This window comes from Elephantulus edwardii, unplaced genomic scaffold (genome assembly GCF_000299155.1).
Source record: "Elephantulus edwardii isolate Elephantulus edwardi_28Jun2011 unplaced genomic scaffold, EleEdw1.0 scaffold00121, whole genome shotgun sequence".
Lineage (NCBI taxonomy): Eukaryota > Metazoa > Chordata > Mammalia > Macroscelidea > Macroscelididae > Elephantulus > Elephantulus edwardii.
Genome location: NW_006399871.1, coordinates 6,782,060 through 6,803,509, shown reverse-complemented (window position 1 = coordinate 6,803,509; position 21,450 = coordinate 6,782,060). Strand labels below are relative to the sequence as shown.

Genomic DNA, 21,450 nt, shown 5'->3' with positions numbered 1-21,450 from the left:
ACTTCTTTGGGCCTGAGGAGAAAACCAATTTTCCTCTAATTTACTTCAAGTGGCACAGTCATTGAGGTGAAATAATGATTTTAACCACTCTTGAAAGGGTGTTGTAGAAAAGGAGGAGAAATACAGAGGAAATCACCACCCTGGGGCCGGGTCCCATCTAAGCGTGGGCTACTACTGTGATAAACGCTACCACATTCACAGCCGTGGCCTCTCAGAGCTCAGCTCTCAGGGGACCAGGACAAACCCCATCTGCTGTGGCAGCCACTCGGTGCCATCTCCCACCACCTCCTGACCAGGCCTCTCGGAGCAGATCCGGTCCAGCCCGGGGATGACGTCAGGGCTCCCAGGACCTGCCTCCTGGGAACAAGGTTCCTGTGGGGCTGGACAGATGCCTCGAGCGGGTGCCTGTTTCTGTGCTGAACCTGAGCCTTCACAGTACAGCCATGCAAACATCAAAAGCACATGATGCTCTGGCTCCCTGTATGCAGCTCATTTATAAAAACATCATCAGGCCGTTTTTGTTCACACCAATAGGGACCATGTTTCGAGAGGTCGATTTTTAAAGGCTGGGAGCCAAGGCTGGAGTCTTAGAACCAGGAGCCACCATCACATGCACAGCGATTATAATTTTGCAACAATAGGAACATTAGTATTCTGATAAACGACTTAAGCACACAGAGAATAATCTCTCAGATATCATCGTTAGGTGCTGTCGAGCCGAGGATGACTCACAGCGACACTCTGAACAACAGATCTGAACCCTGTCCTATCCAGTGGCACCCTCAGCATCTCTGACTCATTGGAATCTAAAGACAGGGCTGGGAACCTTTCCTCAAAACAAACTGCTTAAAAAAACAAAACAATACACCAAAACAAAACCCCAAACTGCTTCTTTGTATCCCAAGCTCCTTAAAAAGCTGTCCTTATATGTTTTAAATGGTAGCAAAATTCATTTCACAACTCATTAGCAAGCAAAGATCAAGTGAACATTAAGTGCTATTTACTGTCTCTAAAAACCCCCTGGAGGGTCAGCTACGGGTCAGTTTCAACTTGACAGCACCCAACAAAAACAGAAACCCACAAAAGTTTCTTCAATGATAAGTTATTCAGCAGTTCCTGGTGAAAAGGAATTTAAATACACACATCATTACCATCACTGGCAAACCAATACTCAGCAATCATAAACGAGGGATTTTAAGGAAGGAATGTGCAAAGCCATGACTGTAAGGAAAAAACTAGAGAGTTCTAGTCTTACTTCACTGTAGCCAAAAGCTACAGCTATTAGAAATCTTGTTTCTCCAGATATAAGACATAGTTCATATTCACTGAGATTGATTACTACAGGCAACCAGAATAAATTTTATTAGTTAGTTCTAATATATAATAAAAGGACAATTACAACCAATGATAAAATAAAGTTATAATACACATTCACAAGCATATGCATATTATATAACTAACTTGTAAACCCATAAGATAAAAACCTACCAATTCATCTAATTTATGTTAAACTCTTGGGGTTAATGTTGCATTTAAAATTATGGAATGAAGAAAAGCACTCTCAAAGCTAAGTCTCTGCTCCAGTGTCCTAAGGTATTACAAATAGTCTTTTTACATTTCATGTATACTTTTAATTACAAGTACTATACTATATTATATTTGAATATTGTTCTTTCTCTTTGCAATGACACTATTCTGGAAAAAGCTGTCATTTAAGAAGCAAACTGGAAGGAGTGAAACATGACTTTGGAGTCTTTCAAACTGAGTCAATTGAGAAGTAAAGAAAGACTGTATTTCACTTCTAGAAAAGGGTAGCACGATAACTGCTTTGGAAAGTAAACAACAGAATTTATTATATTCTGTGAGATCATCTACCTCTTTCTGCCCTCACAAAATCTGCCATATTTAACATGAAATGATAGAAAGGTACCATTATCATTAATTATAATTATTAACTTGTGATAGTCCCTACTTTTATCAATATTATTGTTTTCTTGCTTGTTTGACCCTGAAGAGTAATAAATAAATTTTGTTATTGTTGTTATTTTGTTGTGTACCATTGAGTTGGAACCAACCCACAGCTGACCCTCCAGCAGGTTTTCAGAAGCAGTTACGTGCACAGGAGGAGACTGCCCATCCTTCTTCCTCAGAGCAGCTGGTGGCCTTGAATCATGTGTCTTTGGGATCGCAGTGCCGTTTCTTGCCGCTAGGCCACCAGAGCTCCCGCATAAATGATAGTAGACTATTTTATTTATTCCACAAATACAATCTTGTAAGCTTTTCTGCATTTACACATTTTTTTAAAAAAGAAAACATTCAAGGCATGTGGCTTTAGAACATTATTTTGTGCCTTTTCAGCTGGGATGCCATTTACATGACTAGCAAGAAGGAAGCAGTACCAATCTCATTCCTCAAGTTTTCTACCTGAACTCTCAGAAAACTCATGCCAGCTCATTGAAATGAGCTGCAAAATAAAATATACCCTGGGTATAACATAGTTATATGTCTGAAATATTTATTTCCTTAACATTTACTTATTATTTATTTTTATTTTATACTGGTTTACTTATAAAATTCATATACATTGTTTTTCACACTGGACATTTCCCCTTTCTTTTAGCCACGCCTCCTTCCACCCGTCAAATTGTGTGACCCTTTGATTAAGTCCGAACCCTGCCCATTTTCTCCTTTCTACTCCCCCTCCCCTCCTTAAGATCCTCATACTCATTCTACTGTAATTGTCTTATACAGTATTTGTCTGTATGGGACTGAGTTAGTTCACTCAGCATAATGCTCTCCAGTCCCTCCCATGTTAGGCAGTGATTTACAAAACCACTGCTCCTGCGTGCTGCATAGTATTCCATCATGTGAATGTACCATAATTTCTCAATCCATTCGTTTGTGGTTGGACATCTGGGCTGTTTCCATGTTCTTGCGATGGTGAATAATGCTGCTATAAACATTGGTGTACAAGTCTCTGGACTATTTTCTGTGAGTCTTTCTAGGTAGAACATAGATTCCAAGTGGTCTAAGGTATAGCTTTTTCCTATAAAACTTGAATAAATAATTGAAGCTATGATAACATGGCAAAAAGCAGCTAACATCTTCTTCACTGGTTTACCAGAAAAAAACCCCACAGCCATTTTCATCAAGTAGCATGAGGAGGTCTGTGGACAAACTCCTGTCCTGGGTTCATGTTATCCCACGCCCTACCCTCATCTGAAAATCAAAGGACTTTAATGATTGGGTCTATAGACTTTGGCAATAATGTCCTGACCTCCTAGTGTACTTACATGTAGTGTCGCTATGAGGAGTTGGTTATGGAAAAACTAAACAAGCATAAGTACAGCATGGATCAAGTGTTGACCCCCAATTTACTGGAAACATCAAGAAGGAAAGGCAGACACAGTCCACGCACTCCAGCCACATTTAACACCATCTTTGTGCCTAGCAATGTTCCTTTAATCTCCCTGTTTATTTATATCCCTTCAAAAGCAAATCATACTGAATTTGCTAACTCTCTTGGGTGCTTGACGGAGACAGATTGAGATTTAATCCTTTGGGCGACCAGGAGAGAGAGTATTAGGAGAGGAGTGAAGCTCAAGTCTGAAAAGACGCCACATTTTTTCTCCAGTTCTTTGTTCCTAATCAAATGGATGGAAATGAACTTGAAGTGCCTCTCGAGCAGGGCTGGCAGGGGCCCTCCCTGTCAGAGAGGCGCTGCCCCAGGACTCCTGTTTGCACTGCGTGTCTCTCTGGAGCTGTGCCATCGTCACCGCGCCTGGAACAGTGGAAAATTTATACTTGGACTGCAAACAAACAGATGGTTTCCAGACTAACGGAGGGCCATTTAAAAATGACTCACGCTGACCTCCAGAGATCAGGAGCAACTCTGTTTCGAAGCTATTGCATCTCCGAAAAAAAAAAAGGTCGGTTTCAAGGGGATTAGCTAGGTGCAAACCAATCAACCATTTCTTCCTGGGATTGCCACGGTGCTAAGATGTAATTAATGCAACAAGAACTTCATTTTCTCCCCCCTTCTCTCTATAGTTAAGCTGTCTGATTTGAGCATGCTGAGTTCACGCCCAGCACAGAGCTAGATTCCCTTGAGAAGGAAATCAGGGTGAAGACCATAGATTGTTCTGAGTTTTTGCTTCTTTGTTTTAAGCTAACAAGTCCCAGTAACGGGTGAATCTAAACTCTCACAAGCTGACATCAGATGTCTTAAATAAGATTCATGGTGGTAGGAAAGGGGAAAAAATACAACCAAACATGAATGAAAAATCAAGTCCACGCTGCCCTTATAATTCTCATTCGGGCTCAACCCTGTGGAGCCACCTGGTTTGAAAGGGGACAGGAGGGGCAGGGGCGAGAGAAGCGTTTCGACTGGCGGCCGATCAGAAATGCTGATGCATTCGTTTTAAAAGAAAGTAGACGAGGATGACAGGACAGCACAGCCAACACTCCCAGTGGCGTCCCACTGTCCCAGGTCACGCCTGCTGATGTTGGCTTCGCACTGAGGCAACATCCCAGCATGGTGGCCAGATGGCAGACTGGCTGTTTTTTTTCCAGCATTAACTCACATAATCTCCTAATCCTGCCGATGGCCCCATTCTAGAGCCAAGGAGCCCAAGGTTTAGAGGAGGGAGGTGACTCACTCGGTGTCTCCAGTGTCCATTCTTAATGACAGGCCTCCTGGATCACCTGCTAATCTCCCAGCCACACTTCTAAACCCGCTACCATCCTTTTCATTAAGAGCTGCAATCTTCTTTTTTAACTTATTTTGTTAATCAGATGAGAGAAACCCTAGTCTTTATTCCCTGACTCATCTGAACGGAGGGAAATATGTGTGCTGAGGTCTCAACCAACAGGTATACTTAATCTGAACAAGAAAGCTGTGCCTGGGAAGAATGCAGTTGGGGTCGGGCAGAAGGCAGCTTCTGTCACTCAGAGCTCTTGTGTGTTCCAGTCCGTGTCTTCTCTCCAACCTGCTGTTTTCTGTCATAAATGGAAGGAGGAAAGCTCTTCCCCCGCTTTGTCTCCAGTTCAATTTCTTATAGGCTTTCTGTTTGCCATCTACTTATGGCAACATTTTTAAATGAACAATGAACGAGTTGATGTTTGTCAACAGCAGGAGACGCTTTTCTCTGCAGTGAGCTGGACTGAGTTAGGTTTCTTTTCATCCCACCTGTTGTTACCAGGAAAGCAGCCCCCTTGTCTCAGGCACCCACTGGGCTCTCCCACAATGACGAGGCTCCACAGTGTACAGTGGACAGGGATGACACTGCGGGCAGCCACATGCAGCTGAAGAAGCCTGGAGGCCCCACGGACACAAGAGAGGGCGGTGGCCTGCACAAGGGAAGTCATCCTCAATACAGAGCTCTCCAGGAAGGAAGTCTGGCTGAGAGCACAGATCTCAGACCCGTGGCCTGTGCAGGGGAAGATTGGAGGCTAAATGCTTTGAAAAGTGGAAGGCAAAGTTGGAGGGGTGGGGGTGGGGGGTGGCATGAGGATCTGCAAAGGTAACTAGGAAGACTGACTTATTAAGAGGAAATTAAGAAACCCTCTCACCTAACAAAAAATAAAAGAGGCTGTATACAGGAACACAAGCAGAGGGAGAGACTGTTGGAAGAAGGTAGAGGGACCGTGCACTTGGATAATGTCAAGTTCAAAGAACAGCTGGTTTATGCACTTCAAAGTCAGTCTCATTGCTGTTGAGTTGCAACTGATGCACGGCAGACTCGCTAGCTCATTTCCGAAGCTGTAAATCCCACCAGAAGGGAGGGCTCATCTTTCTCCCGAGGAATCGCTGGCGCATTGGAACTGCCAGAGAGGGTTGGCAGCCCAACTGTCTGTGGACTAGGCCCCCAGAGGCCACTTCCGTACACTCAGTCCTTTATAATATAGAGAAGGAGGAGAAAGAGAAGGAGAAAGGAAGACGGGGAAACAGAGAAGGCAAGGAAAACAGTATTAGTGATCAATGCACAAGGATCCCATAGAATGCTACACTGAAGTTCAGTTCTATCATGTTAAACTGGCATCGTGCCTGCTAGAAACTCTCTGCTAGTCCAGAGATTCTGCTACTGATTTGCTCTTCGAGGGTGAAGCTCAGAAGAGCTTCCAACCAGAGCTTCATTGTGTTTTTTTCAGGACAGACACCACCACTGTTATGATAACACATTCTTTTCCACAAATGCATTTGAAGTTAGTTTTGGTGAAGTAACATTTCAGGATAACTCATCTGGGGTTAAAACAGAGTTGAATGGCAAATAGTTGTTGCTTTTGGGTGCTATTAAGCCAACCACAACTCATAGTGACTCTATGAACAACAGATCTGAACCTTGTCCTATCCTGTGCCGGTCTCATACTCTCCAACAAGCTCAGGTTCAATGTCAATGTCACTGGGTCAATCAGTCTTATTGAGGGTCTTCCTCTCTTTAACTGATCGTCTACCTTTCCCAGAATGACATATTTTTATAAGGACTGGTCTTTCCTGACAACATGCCCGAAATACGTGAGATGAAGTTTCACCATCCCTGCCTCCAAGGAGCGCTCTGGTTGTTATTTTGTCAGACCATGAGACAGCCAGGATTCCCCAACACCACAATTTAAAGGCTTCTCTTTTTCTTCTGCCATCCATGCTTACTATCTTTTAGATGCATACAAAGCAAATAAAAATACCATGGCCTGGATCAGACACATCTTAATCCTTAAACAGACATTACAGCATTTAAAAAACGTCCTCAACAACAGATCTTCCCAATGTAACACATCTTCTTTCTTCACTGCTGCTACCATAGGTATTGATCGTGGAACCAAGTAAAGGGAAAGCCTTGACAGCTTGAAAGTTTTCTCCACCTATCATGATACTATTTGTTTGTTCATTGAGAAGTTAGTTCTGATTTCTTGCTGTTGAGATATAATCCATATTGAAAGCTTTCAATTTCTTCAATACGTGCACTTTAAGTCAAGCAAGTTTGTGTCATCTGCACAGTGCAGATTGTTAATTGACAGTCTTCCCACAATCTTGATGCCACATTCTTTTTCAAAGAATCCAACTTCTTGAATTATTTGCTCCACATCCATATTGAACAGGTATGGGGGGGTGGGGATACCACCCTGATGCACACCTTTCCTACTTTTAAACCATGCAGTACTCCTTTGCTCTGTTCAAACAACTGCTTCTTGGTATATGTACAGATTTCACATGAGCACAATTAAGTGTTCTGGGGTTCCCATTCTTCTCAATATCACCCTTACCGTGCAAAGATTCAAAGAGTTGTACACTTTTGCATGGGAAATAGGTTTAAGGAATCTCTGGGCTGGGAGGGATCTGAGCAGACTGTTCTTTTCCTGAAAGCAAGTCTCCAAAGTAGGTAACGTCTTCTCTTCTGGAAGCTCTTCAAGGATGACTGTATGGAAATATCTACCTTCAAAGATGAAACATTGAAAAGGAATTTTTCAACCTCCAATGGTCAAGAAATTCTAATCAATCAAGAATTCCTTTACTGATTGTCATTTACTGCACTCATTCTGCACTGGATGGTGGCCAAGTCACAAGCCTACAGTTGGAAACCTGGCTCTGGCTCCGTTTCATTTCACTCATTTTGCAGAAGAAGAAACTGAGAGGTCTAGAGAGGTGTGGGAACTTGTCCACTGTCCCTCAGTTATACTGGAGCAAGCACGGATTCCAGACATACACCCATCCTCCTGATGCTAAAAACCATCTCTTAAACAAGCAGGACATGCAAGGCTCTCGACCCTCTCCCGACACATTGAGGATGATCCAAAAAGTAGATGATATCTTCAGAGGACCGAAGGCCAAAGTTTTTGTACAGACAGTGGAAATGACAATTCCTTAGTGAGTTTCTCTGACTGCAATCATTTTCACAGAAGTGATTTGTGGGCAGCCAACTGAGATAAACAAATCTGTCCTGGAAGAAGAGCAACCAGGTGCTCCTTGAGGCAAGGATGGTGAGACTTTGTCTCAGATACTGTGGCTGTGCTGTCAGGAGGCACCGGTCCTTGGAAAAGCAGAGGGTCAGGGAGAGAGACGAAGCCCCTCAACAGTGGATCTGAACATGGTGATGGCATCAGGCAAAGTTCTATGGGTTTTTTTCTTTTTCTTTCTTAGATAATGAATAAGGGAGATAGAAGAACCGATACCTTTAAATTGTGGCATCAGTGAAGAGGATACCATGAATTTCCAGTGAAACAATCTGCCTTGGGTGATCAATTGTTCCATAGGGTTGCTGTGGTTGGCTTGGACGATGGCACCTGGTACAGACACACATACACACACACACACACACACACACACCCATGCACAAACATATGTAAAAGTTTGTTTCTTAAGGAAAGGACATCATAACGGGAAAGCAGAAAGTCATTCAAAGCAAGAGAATCCTTTGATGAGATGGGCTGACAACAAAGGTATCTGCAGCAATGAACCCAACATTGACCAACGATATTGAAGATGATGTAGTATTGGTCTACATTTCCTTCTGTTACCTGCCTTATACACGACTCAACAGCCATTAACAATTGCCTAACCTGTTGTCAGGTGCTTTCAAATCAGGTTTGAACGCAAAGCAATCCCACGAACATAAGTTACATAAAATTTAAAGACCCAGAATGAGGTTTTGAGAATGGTTTCTGGAACATACAGTAAAAAAAATAAGTAAACATGTTTGAAAAATAAGTTGGTTGTTTTTGTGTGTCTTTTTTTTTTTTAAGGCAGCCTGGAATAAGTCCGTTTCTATCCAAAACAATATTTATTGCATAGCAAAGACGAGGGGACTGGAGCTGTATTCCAGACACGTGACAGTTCATTTTCTCTTGTGCCTACGACTCAAACCTGAGTTGCAAATTAAAAATATGCCTGTCATTTTTTTCAAGACAATTTGAACAAGAGAGTCTGCAGAGCTACCCACACAAACACTGCTTTAAGCAACTTGAATGAAGAGTTGGAAAGAATCGTGAGACTCATTTATTTTCCAAATAACAAATGGGGGAAAAAGATTCTTCATAAATTGGTTTGAAAAGAGATCAAGAATTTAAAGTTAGAGCTTTAATAAGACAGTTACCTGGAAGATAAAAATTGCCTGTCAACTCTATCTAAAAGAAAATTAGCAATTAAAAAAATTTAAAAAGCCAAATAAGAACAACAACAAAAAAAACTTATGGAGAAAAAATTCATTTGCCTCCCCAACACATTTTTTTTGAATAGGAAAATACAGTATATAATAAATTTTTGGACAACAGAAAGAAAAGATTATGCACTTCAGAACGGAATTTCATCATTTAATGGCATTTTAGCAAGTCTGCTATTCTGTTTTTCTTTCTTACCAATTACTGGTGAGCTCTTAACACAATCTGATCTCATTTACAAATGGCATCACTAAAAGCATCTGCTCAATTGTAAAGAACACATGCTGCTGTTGTCGTTCTATGCCGTCAAGTCACTTGTAACTCACAGTGACCCTGTGTACAATAGTTCTCAACCCTGTCCTAACCTCAGCCAATCTCCTCATCTCCGACAGACCTAATCCCATAACCTCAGTTACTGAGTCAATTTATCTCATACAGGGTCTTACTCTCCTGCACTGTACCTCCACCTTTCCAAGCATGATGTCCTTCTCCAAGGACCTGTTTCTCCTGGCTACATGCTCAAAGTATGCGAGACAGAGCTTCAAAATCCTTGCCTCCAAGGAGTAGTAGACCTTCTCCAGGACAGATCTGTCTGTTTGTTTGATATGTTCAATACTTTTCTCTAGCACTACAACTCAAAGGCATCTATTTTTCTTCTACCATCCTTATTCGTTGTCTAGCTCTCTTAAGTAATTGCGCAGAGCGGCTCTCTGAAGTAACTGTGAAAAGCATGGCTTGGATCCGGCGCACCTTAGTCTGGAGACTGACACTGTTGCTCCTCAGTACTCTGGAGAGGTCCTTCACAGCAGACTTTCCCAATGCAATTCGTCTTTTGATTTCCTGGCTGCTGTTACCAAGAATGTTGACAGTGGAACCAAGCAAGCCAAAGCTGTTAACAATCTCACTCTCTTTTCCGTCTATCATGATGTTGCCAATTGGCCCAGTGGTGAGAATCTTTGTTTTCTTGATGTTGAACTTCAATCTATATTGAACAGGTAAAATGACTAAAGAACACATAAGATGGCCAAAACCCTAAATCTTATTTCACGGATCCTTAGGGGGACCCCAAGGTCAGAATAATGCAGATTCAATACAACTGAGGTTGAGAGTTTTAAATGAGTGATTTCTTCAACTATGCCAGTGAGGTGAGTGTATCTAATTAATGAAATGGATCAAAAGTTAAAGCAAGTTATTTCAAATATCTCTCTGGTGTACCTAAAAATCAACACATTATGTTATTTATAACAGCAATTAAAACTCTTGCAGGGTTACTTCCAATTTACAAAGTATGTGTATTTCCAAAAGAAGGTAAATTCACTGTTTTAGAATCTGCCTTGTGCCAAATGCTCTACTAGATACTTTTCACATTTATTTATTTCACTTTATTTAAAGTGAATTCGACATTTCTCCTTAAACACGAAGGAAGTAGTACTGTTGTTATTGTCACTGCTGATTGCTGTCGAGTCCAGCACGACTCACAGCGACTCTATGAATAAAAGGCCTGAAGCCCTTTGTCAAAACTTTGAAACTTTGTTTCTCAAAGTTCATAGAGTTTCCAGAGGTCTGTGGTTTAGGAAGTGGATGTCACTCCTGCTTTCCAAGGAAGCAGTATAATAAAGAGGAAAGAACACAGCCCAGGAGACTGATCTTGGGCCTAGCTACCTTTTATTCCTTTGATCATCTGAACTTCTTGAGTCCTAATTTCCTCATCCTCAGAATGCTGTAGCAAGATCTCCAAGGCCTATCCTTATATGACTTCTGGAGGATTAATAAAGCTATTAAAGATAGTGCTCCACCAACAGATAAAGCAAAGGGAAATTGTTAAGTATTATATTCTGGCCAGACTACAAATGTTGGTAAAAGTCTTCAGTAGCTTCCTCTTTGCCTTAGTAGTTGGTGTGTAAATTTGACTGGTAGTCATATTAACTGACCTCCTTCAGAGGCACGTGACTATTATTCATAACTATTATCACTGACACTGTTATACCTCTATACAGATCCTAAAATATTCTTTGTGATGATGAATGTGATGCCATTCCTGTGTTATTCTCCGTTCAGTATGACTGATTAAAAACTGCCCATACCACATTATGCTGAGTGAAATATCTCAGTCGCAAAAGGACAAATACTGCATGGTGCCACTGCTGTAAAATGGGACTGATATCAGGGTTGGGGTAAGACTGAGAAAAACTGGATATATTGTGTATACTGCACTGAAACAGATGAGGGAGAGAATAGAAGCGATGTATAATAGGGTATTATGGTTATCCCAAGAGTCCACAATTAAGGTTGCATAGTGGAATGTACTTGGGGCAGTGGGAGGGGTGCAGGGGGGATTGTGCACCAGGGAGGGAGTTTTTCTTTTACTTTTCAAAGAGAGGAGTGAACTGGGGGGAGGGGGAGGGCTGGGCGGGGAGAGAAGTGCAGCAAAGAATGAATGGAAATCCAAAATCTCTGTAAATGTTCATTAAAATTATTAAAAAAAACCAAAACAACAAAACAAAACAAAACAGCCCATACCAATCCATTTCGGCTTACTAATACCTAGGATCTTGATCTTAAAAAAAAATATGGAACGCTTCACGAATTGCGTGTCATCCTTGCGCAGGGGCCATGCCAATCTTCTCTGTATTGTTCCAATTTTAGTATGTGTGCTGCTGAAGTGAGCACTAGGATCTTGATGCATTTCATTTCCTTTCTAACAACTTCCAATTTTCCGAGACTCCTATGCTATGCATTCTATGTTCTGATTCTTGATGAATAATCAATGTGGCAATGTGTGCAATGTGGCGTCAAGACTGCAGGAAGACTATGCAGATGACACAACCTTGCTTGCTGGGGTGAAGAAGACTTGCAGCACTTACTGAACTAGACTAAGGACTGCTGCCTTCTGTATGGATCACACCTCAACATAAAGCCAGCAAATATCACCACAGCTGAAGCACGAAGCCGTGTCTTGTTAAAGAGAGAAAAGATCCAAGTTAGTAGACGTTTACTTGGAGCCACAACCAATGCCCAAGGAGAAAGCAATCAAGAAATCAAACAACACACTGCACCAGACAAATCTGTTGCAAAGACCTTTTTGAAGTATTGGGTTGTTGTTTTTTTTTTACTTTTCTATTTCATTTTTTAAAATTTTTATTTTCATGCAAGGTTATAGAATTGTTGGATTTTCATTCATTCATTGTTGCAAAATGACACAAAAATGTCCCTTTGAGAACTAAGATGAGCTGAAACCAAGCCACGGTGCTGCCAGTTACCGCCCATGCATGTGAAGGCTGGATAATGAATGTTGTTAGGTACCACAGAGTTGAGGAAGACTCACAGTGACCCTATAAACCACACACCCTGAACCCTGTCCTATCCTGTGTCCCTCTCATTTCTGACACACTGGACCCCACTGCTGCCATGACTGTGTCAATTCATCTCACTGCGGGAATGTCTTTTTCTCTTTCGCTGACCCTCGACCTCTTCTAACCACGATATCTCTTTCCAGAGAATAGCTTCTCCTAACAACAGGTCCACAGTGTGAAGAGACGAAACTTCACCATCTTTGCCTCAAAGGAGATGGCTAGGAGGATAAAGATGATAAGAAGTTTCTAGAAAGCATTAGCGATTTCATTTAAATATCTGAAGCCCTCCATGCACTTTAAGGCTTTTCTTCTGTAGGTCTCCTTCGCCTTTAGGAGAATAAAGGTAAACTAAAAACTAAACTCACTGACATCCAGTTGATTCTGTGACCCTGGAGGACAGCTCACAGCTCACAGGGTTTCAAAGTCTGTAAATCTTGAAGACTGTCTTGCAGGCAGTGGATGGGTTTGAACTACTGACTTTTTTGGTTGACAGCTGAATGCTGTCACCACGACACCACTGGGACTCCGTACATGCAAATGGTAAGAGGATGTCTACCCATCTGCATGTTAGCTGGTTTTCTTGCTAACAAGTGCAAAGTACAAACAATTTCCAAATTCTGTTTGATTATTTTGTGGTCTTTGGGAGCCACCCTTGCTATTAACATCAGTAATCGAAAGGTTTTATGGAAGAAACACAAAATGATTTGAGCTTTATCACAGCAAGGCGTGTCGTCCTTGTCAAGCAGTTCAACAAAACTCCAAACATATTTTCCTCCCCAGTGATCCCAGAAAGCCATAAGTCCTGCTTCCATTTTTGCCAGTGTACCTATTTAAGATTCCTCCTTTCAAGGACATCATTTGCCATTTCCTTAAATGTTAGATTCTGTACTTAATGTGAGTCAACATGCTCAGATGATTAAGTGGATATTTATTCAGTCTGCTGGGTGCTGGTGCCAGGGTCTTGCTAGGTGAGGGACACAAGGCATTGCCTGGCCTCAAAGAGCCCAGAGGCGAGATCTAGGCAGAAGCAAGGACAGTGGGGCAAGTGCCCAGAAATGGACATGGGCCCCCCACACCATGCGACAGCAGAATGGCTCTCCTGAGGGGCTGGGGCTGAGCAGGGATTGGTGACGCTGATGGCAGAGGGGAGGTATTGTGGGCAGTCAGAGTTATGAAGCAGGGGTGCTAGGGACCCATGAGCAGTGTGATTCTACTAGATCAGAAGGGAGAGGGGGATGGGAAAAGGAGGCTAAAAGGGGCTGATAGTTTTGTAAATACACCAGTATAAAAATTTTTTTTACTTTAAATTTTTAAGAAAGGGGGCTGATATTGGCTATTTAATGAAGATATTTTGAAAAATATTATCATTTATGAATTAGAGATAAATATGTGAGAAAGATTAGCTTTAAAATGGCTGTTCAACGGTCCCGAGCCCTGAGGACCGAAGGGTGGGGCTCGCCTCATCTTTCCAAACACCACGACACACCAGCTGTCACTGCCCTCACTGACTAGTACGGCCCAGCTGGCCCCACTGGAATCGACATGGGGATGGGTGGGGCTTTTGCAAGCTGGAATTCCATCTCAACATCCTAGACCAGCTTTGTGGTTTCATTTGATCCCAGAATTCCTGCCTGGATTCACCCAGTGGTCCAGGACCCCCCAGGTGTGAGGCGGTCTTGCTCCATCCTCTTCCTCACGCTCATGCTCCCCTCCCCGCCTTACACTGTGCGTCTCCCTGTCTCGGCTGAGCCTCACGCTGACCTGACGTGGAAGGCACTCTGTCCTTGCTCTCATTTTAGTGATGGGTGGATTATCACACTTTAGCTCTGCAGTTTAACATGACTGTGAAACGAACTGCCTAACGCATGAAGGAAGGAAGAGGTGGCTCAGAGGGGCCTCTCAAACTTCTTGAAAGACTCTGAATTCTGACCTACCCAGAGGCCGTCAGACCTGTGTGCGGTGTATCAGACTGATACTCACCTCCCTTTCATATCAGAGACCTAAACTTGATCAGAGCTTTTGGAAACGCACTCATCTTTTCCACTGCGTGTTGTTATGTACTGTTGAGTCGGAACCGACCCATAGCTGACCCTCCAGCAAGCTCTCAGAGGCAGTAAACTGCATGAGACGTGGCTGCTCATCTTTTTTGAGCAACTGGTGGATTTGAACCACGAGCCTTTGGGTTGGCAGTGCAGCTCCTTACCACTAGGCCACCAGAGCTCCCTTTTCTGTTGCACAGCACATTCCATTTCAAACACAAAACAATACAGTAAAAAAACCAACAAAAAAACCCCAAAGCCACAGCAACTCCTTGCTGCATGCGGGTGCTCTGCCTTCACAGTTAGTCATGCTGCCTGGGGTCACTCGTCAGGGGGCTTGGGACCTGGTGAGTTCAGGGCGAGTGGCCGACATAAGGTGCAGTGAGCAGCTGGTGACAGAGAACGAGTGTATGCTTCCCCAGCTCCTGCCTCAGAGGCTGTGAGCTGAGGCCTCACATGGACACAGGGACAGGAAGGACTTACGCTGGTGGATGAAACATCAAGGACCCTGAGACTTGTTCACATTCTACTTTCGACGATTCTGGAAAGAAAGACTCTAACCTCCCTTCTCTCTGAAAACTAAGACACATTGAAGATTTAAAAGAAAAAGGGAAAAGATCACACAACTCGTAAGTAAAGAGAAGGAAATGTAAGCTCGTGACATCTTAAAAAGGAAAATGAAAAAGTTAAAAGTTCATGCCAGGCTTCACCTGTGAGCTAAACTTACAAACACGCTGAGGAAGCGTGAGTCTGCTCTCACCCACATCACCACACGCCCAGCACCTCCCTCCACCGGGGTGAGAAGCCCACTCAGGGCTCGCAGGCTGCTCCTCTTCTACCTGCCTGACGTCATCTCCGGTCTGATTCCCACTCTGGCCCACATGGAAGGGGCAAGTGGAGCCGTGGAGCTGGTCTGAGGAGCAGCACGCTGGCTAAGGAGGGGCAGTTCTGGCCTCATTTCATCTCCCAGCAAAGCATAACACATGTGAAGTTCTGGTCCCGGAGCTGGTGGCCACTGGGTAACCAGGAGAGAGGAGGAGGCATCTCGTCACGCACAACTCTGAGGCTCCAAGGCTCCGAGCTGTCCTCAGGCGCATGCGGCCCCCAGCACAAGGCTCTGCGGCATGGTCCACACCTCCACACCCTGAGAGTCTATCATTTCAAGGGTCTGCAAGGTGATCTTCCCCTCTCCTAGCACCTCCACATTTCAATACTCTGACTTAATGGGAAGATGAATACAGTCCTTCCCAGGCAAGAAAATGCCTTTAATGTACATAATTGTCACCTCAGGGTCACTAAGCATCGTCAGTGGCATTTCATTTTACAGTACTTTGAACATGAAGGGCAATTTCACCATTCTATCATATAAGTTAAGATCCACTCTTTAATGAGACTGTTGGAAGAAAAAGCACGTAATTCCCTTTTCGTGACACAAGGGGAGGTTGATGACATACTGGCTTTCTCCCCAAACCACCCCACTGATGGTTTAATATTTGCTGTTGTTGTTGCGTCCCATGGAGTTGGAACCAACTCATGCCAACCGTCCAGAAGAAGGCTGCCAATCTTTCTCCCATGAAGCAGCTGGCGGGTTTAAACCATGTACTTTTGGGACGGCAGCACAATTCCTTACCACTGAGCCACCAGAGCTCCCTTAGTATTCACTGGGGATATTTATCTGAACATACTCTTATAAGAAATTGGAGCAGTCTTAAGTCTGGAAGTCACTGCACTTAGGAAAACGAGCCTAGATAGTGCTGTGGTTGAAGCACTTGACTGTGACTCATCGGGTCAGACGTTCGAAGTCACCAGCTGCTCTGTGGACAGAGATGAGGCAGCTTGCTTTCAAAAAAGAGTGACAGCCTTGGGGACCCCTGTGGCAGTTCCACTCTGTCCTACGGGATCTCTGTGAGCCAGACTTAACTTGCTGGCAGTGGGTAGCATTCAGAATTGCACCACACCATTCTCTACAGTGTCTCTTACAAGGTAAATCTGTGGATCCAAGAGCACAGGGTGCCAAGAGTGACTCAGGCATCTTTGAGTTGTGTTGAAACAAGCAGAGAATCAAGTTCAAGCTCATACAGCCTGTCTCTTTCCAGGCTTCTCAATGTGTCAATGGTGCCACGGAGGCCTAACTGGGCTGGTGTACAAGGTCACCGCAGCAAATGCGGTTTAGGCCATCACCTACCTGGCCGCTGCCGAGACTCTGGTATCTGGGTGCCCGATCTGCTCTCTGCCATGGTTCCTGCCCTTCTGAGTCCACCCGCCCCACCCCCACCCCCTCTGACTCAAGGTGATGCCTCCAATCATTTGTCCTTCAGCTCCCACAACCCAACTCTAGCAAAAAAGGCAGACCACCCCCGCACCCGACTGAGGTCCCAAGTAAACGGACCATCATCCACTTCTCCAGGGGATGCGGCTCTGCCATTGCCCAACACTGGCTTTCTTGGAGGCCGATTTTTTTCTTTGTATTCAACATTTCCTTACAAACTAGATGTTGGCAAAACAGTATGTGATGAGGTGTTCAATGGTCAAATGCTCTTGCACTCTTTCCAGCCTGTAAAACTTCCAACTTTTCATTAAAAACACTTCTATACCTACCATAACTTGAGAGCACAGAAGTAAAAAAGAAAAGTTTACAGCTTGGACACACTCAGCGGATGGCTTAAAATAAGCACGCTGTTAAGTGCAGTCCACTATGAGAGTGGATTGACTCAGTGACTGGGGGAGTAGGGGCAGGTGTGTCACGGTCATTTGGTTCAAGACAGAGCAGGGCTCCGAGCTGTTGTCCATCGGGCCACTATGAGTTTGCAGGCAACTCCACAGTACCTAACAACAACAAGAGGCTCCCTCAGCACGGTGACCCATGTACAATGCAATGCACGCTACCAATTCCTGTTCTATTCTTATGGTTGGAAGTTGAATGCATTGCATGTTGGGCTACTAACCCAAAGGTCAGTGGTTCAAGTTCACCAGCAGCTTTGGGGTAATAGTTCTTCTCTGCAACACACAGAGTAACCAAGAGTCAGATTCAAGAGCAACTAACAAGGCAAGTGTGGGACCTTGTTGTGTGGCCCAGGATGCCACGGCAGATTTGAAGGCCACATGGACCACTCTGTGAATTATGATGTCTTCCAAACGTCCTTGCCTTGCTCTTGTGACACATCTCAAAAGCTGCTCTGCTCCCCAAAGGCTTGGGCCGCAGCCTCAGGAGAACTTGGCACCCTCGCGTTGAGTGCTCCCTCCCTCCCGTGGTCTGGGTTGAGGATGTGGTGTCCTTGTGCTCCAGGCCACGGGCTGATAAGACTCCTTTCTATTTATAACTGGATCTTTAAAATTACTGAGAGTTAAAGAAATCAATTTGAGAAGCAATAAAAGGGCACTCCAGGATGATATTTACTGTCTAGAAGTCTTCCTAAAGGTCTCGGCCAGCCTCAGCCTTAGCATTCTAAAATGCCCTTTACAAGGCAAACAGCTGCACCTCCTCCAGTTTGTCTCCTGCCATTATATTTAGAAACACCACACAGCTTCCTATCTGATGCTGAGACAAGAACCTGGAGCGTGTCTCCCTTCTACATTCACCCCAGCGTTCAGTCCCTCCCTCACCTCACAGGCTGAGGACCAACCAGGACCCACAGAACAACAGTCTCCAAACAGGCCCAGGGTGCTAGCCTGGAATCCTTTCAGGTGCTGGGATAAAAATGGAGATTAGACCAGGGAACCCAATCATTTAAGAAAACAAACAAATGAGGCATAAAGAGGTCAGGAAGGTGAACAGTTGGATACCCTGACCATAAAGAGCTTCAAAGTAAAAAAAAGAAGCAAACAGTGTGGGAGGGTGGGAGGATACGGTCAGCTTGTGTGTCCTGTCAAGTCAGAACTGACTCACAGCTCATCTTCCAGCAAGTTTCCAGAGACTGGGAACTGCACGGGAGGAGACACTCTGTCTTTCCCTCATGGAGCCGCTGGTGGGTTTAAACCGCGTGCCTTTGAGGTGGCAGCACCACTCCTTTCCACTAAGCCACCAGGGCTCTCAAGAGTAAAACTGTAGCAGGCTTTTAAAAAAAACGCTGTCACCTGAACTCTGCCTTTAATTTAGGGAATCAGAATCTTCAGGAAGCAAGGTCTAGCAATGTGTATTAAAAAAAAAAGACACCCTACACTTGACTCTTATTCAAATCCCAATTTAAGAACTATCTGAAGACTTAAATTTCTCAGTCAGGTTTTGCCAAATAAAATGGGAATTGCACTGACAAAGTAATGACATTAATCAATAAAATTATGATTAATAAGTATTATGATCAATAAGTAGTAATAATTTGTATTGATGGGCACCTGTTGACTTCTGGTTGCTGAGGCATTAATGAGTCTGGAGACGAGTCGGGCATTAGACTCGTTCTTAAATATGCTTTCAACAACTCCATTCTCATTGCGGCCTCTGAACTGGCATTAAGAATAATTAAGTTGAGGTTCCACATATTTCCAAAGTTGGAGAAAAGAAAAATTTGCTAGGTCCTAGAAATGACACTAGTTTTTTTTCTTTTTTAAATAGCATGAGATAGAATTTTAGTCAGCTTTCATTTCTAGTGAGGAGAAGTGCAAACAAACACTACTTGTGAAAATAGGCCTTTGCATCACCAACTATATACAGAGTCTACCTGGAAGGTGAGAAGGACTTGAGCAGTTCTTTGCCTGACCCCTCACAGCTCTTGAAGCAAGTTTAACAGCCCTGCAGCATGCCTTCAGGTACTTAATTACACGTGGCATGTCAGTAAGATAAAGCATCAACAGAGATCTTCTGCATTTAGCCACATGTACATGTTGTTGTTGTTGTTATGTGCCATCGAGTTGCCTGCAACTCATAGCAATCCTGTGTACAACAGCCCTAAACTCTGCCCTGTCCTGTGTCAATCGCACTCTGATACACCCATCCCGATTATCCCAGTCACTGAATCAACCGACCTCATAGAGGGCCTTCCCCTCCTGTGCTGTCCACCCACCCAAGCATAATGTCCCTCTCCAAGGACTGGTCCCTCCTTATGACATGTCCAAAGTATGTCAGACGAAGCCTCAGACCTACATGTACATAGGAAAGTGAAATCCTGTGTAAGATCTTACAAGAAATGAGCTCTCTCTGCAACCTGGAGTCAAGGCGGAGCCACACCAGCCAGGAAGTGAGCTGCTTTCCCGAGTGGACAAGTACCAGTGGACATGGTACAAGGAATAGAAGGAATGCAATCAGTGGAGACGTCTGATTAACCAAACTCATAGAGAAACAATACCCCTCCCCCACGTTGTTGTCGTTGTGTACTGTCAGCTAGGAACCAACCCATCACTGACCTTCTGGCAGGTGTTTAGAGACAGTAAATCGCACAGGAGGATACTGGCCATCCTCTCGCAGAGCAGCTGGTGGATTCGAACCATGTGTCTTTGGGATTGCAGTGCAGCTTCTTACCACTAGGCCACCAGAGCTCCCTATATTTTGATGCAAGGCCCTATCCCATTCCAATTTCAGATTGACCTCCAAAATGTTTCATCAAATAATGATAAAAATGTTAAGTATAAATGTGATTTACTAATAAACTGGTCAAAAACTCTTAAGGATATCCAAGGGCCTGTAAATACCCAACAACTTCACATTCACCATTTATGACATGCTCTTGAAAAAAAAAGTTCAATTTCCCCGTCTTTCCTCTTGCAATCACATTTTATTTCCACTTCCTCTAAATAATGGATATGCCGTTATAAATAAACAAAATATATTGTTTTTCTTGGAAGTCTGTATCAATCATTCTCACTTCACTACTACAATAATTTGTTCATAAATTTCATTTAAAGGCCTTCAGATTTTTCTTCTAGACTGATCGGTACAGTCATTATTAATGAACAAATATTAACAATTATCATTAAATAAAAGTCCAATACATAAATAAATAATCAAGGAGCTGTGGTGGCCTAGAGGCAAGAACGTGTGCTGCAATCTCGAAGGCATGTGGTTCGAATCCATCAGCTGTTTCTGGAGAGGAAGATGGGTAATCTCCTCCCGTGCAGTTAACTGCCTCTGAAAGCCTGCTGGAGGGTTGACTATGGGTAGGTTCTGACTCTACAGTACACAACAACAACAACTAAGTAATTATTGGGCATAAGTGTTGGAAGCATTTTAGAAAGAATTTCTTTTTGCTGGATGAAAGATTGGGATGCCTTTGTGGATGCAGCTTAGTCCCTGACACGTCTGACACTCTGCAAGGTTCTCTGCCATCCTGGAGTTTGTGACCCCCGAGGATAGGGAAAATGTGGGGTTCAAGACAGGCATGTCTTTCTTCTGCAAAGTGGAAGGAGGGCAAGCGCGGTAGGAGGAGTGGTTCTGGACAACTAGGAGAATTTATTAAGCAAATCTCACTTTTTTCTCATATTTTAAACTGTACCCACACCTGATTCAGGACTTCAGATTTTACACATACATTACACAGGGCACAAAAATAAAGTTCACTTGATCATGAAAATATTTTCTTTAAATAAAAAAGGGACACTCTGTTTGTAAAAAGAAAAATGACAGAGGGAAGGCTGTGTAAAGAATATGCCCACACGAAGTGCTCTTTGGAGGCAAAAATGATGATGAGACTTCGCCTCACATACTTTAGGTATGTTGTTGGAAGGGGCTATTCCTTGAAGAAGGACATGATGCTTGGAAAGGTGGGGAGCTGGCGAAGGAGAAGAAGACCTCAACCAGGTGGACTGACACGGGGACTGTCGCAATGGGCTCTAGTGTGTAAGGAAGTGTGAAGACGGCCCAGGATTGGACAGGGTTCCAATCTGTTATTTACAACATCACCATGAGCTGTACTCCATCTGACAGCACCTAACAACAATGACGTCTGCAGACAGTGCTGGGGAACTGAAGCGATTACATC

The 21,450-nt window shown here is 43.6% G+C and overlaps 1 protein-coding gene across 1 annotated transcript in view; it reads right to left on the bottom strand.

The window, feature by feature from the left end:
- Positions 1–225: 225 nt before the first annotated feature.
- The window catches only part of ANO10 (anoctamin 10), a 145,578-nt gene continuing 124,353 nt past the window's right edge, over positions 226–21,450 (bottom strand). The window contains exon 11 of the mRNA XM_006893056.1: positions 226–372. Coding sequence (XP_006893118.1) covers positions 226–372 — 147 coding nt within the window. The remainder of the gene's footprint in view (positions 373–21,450) is intronic.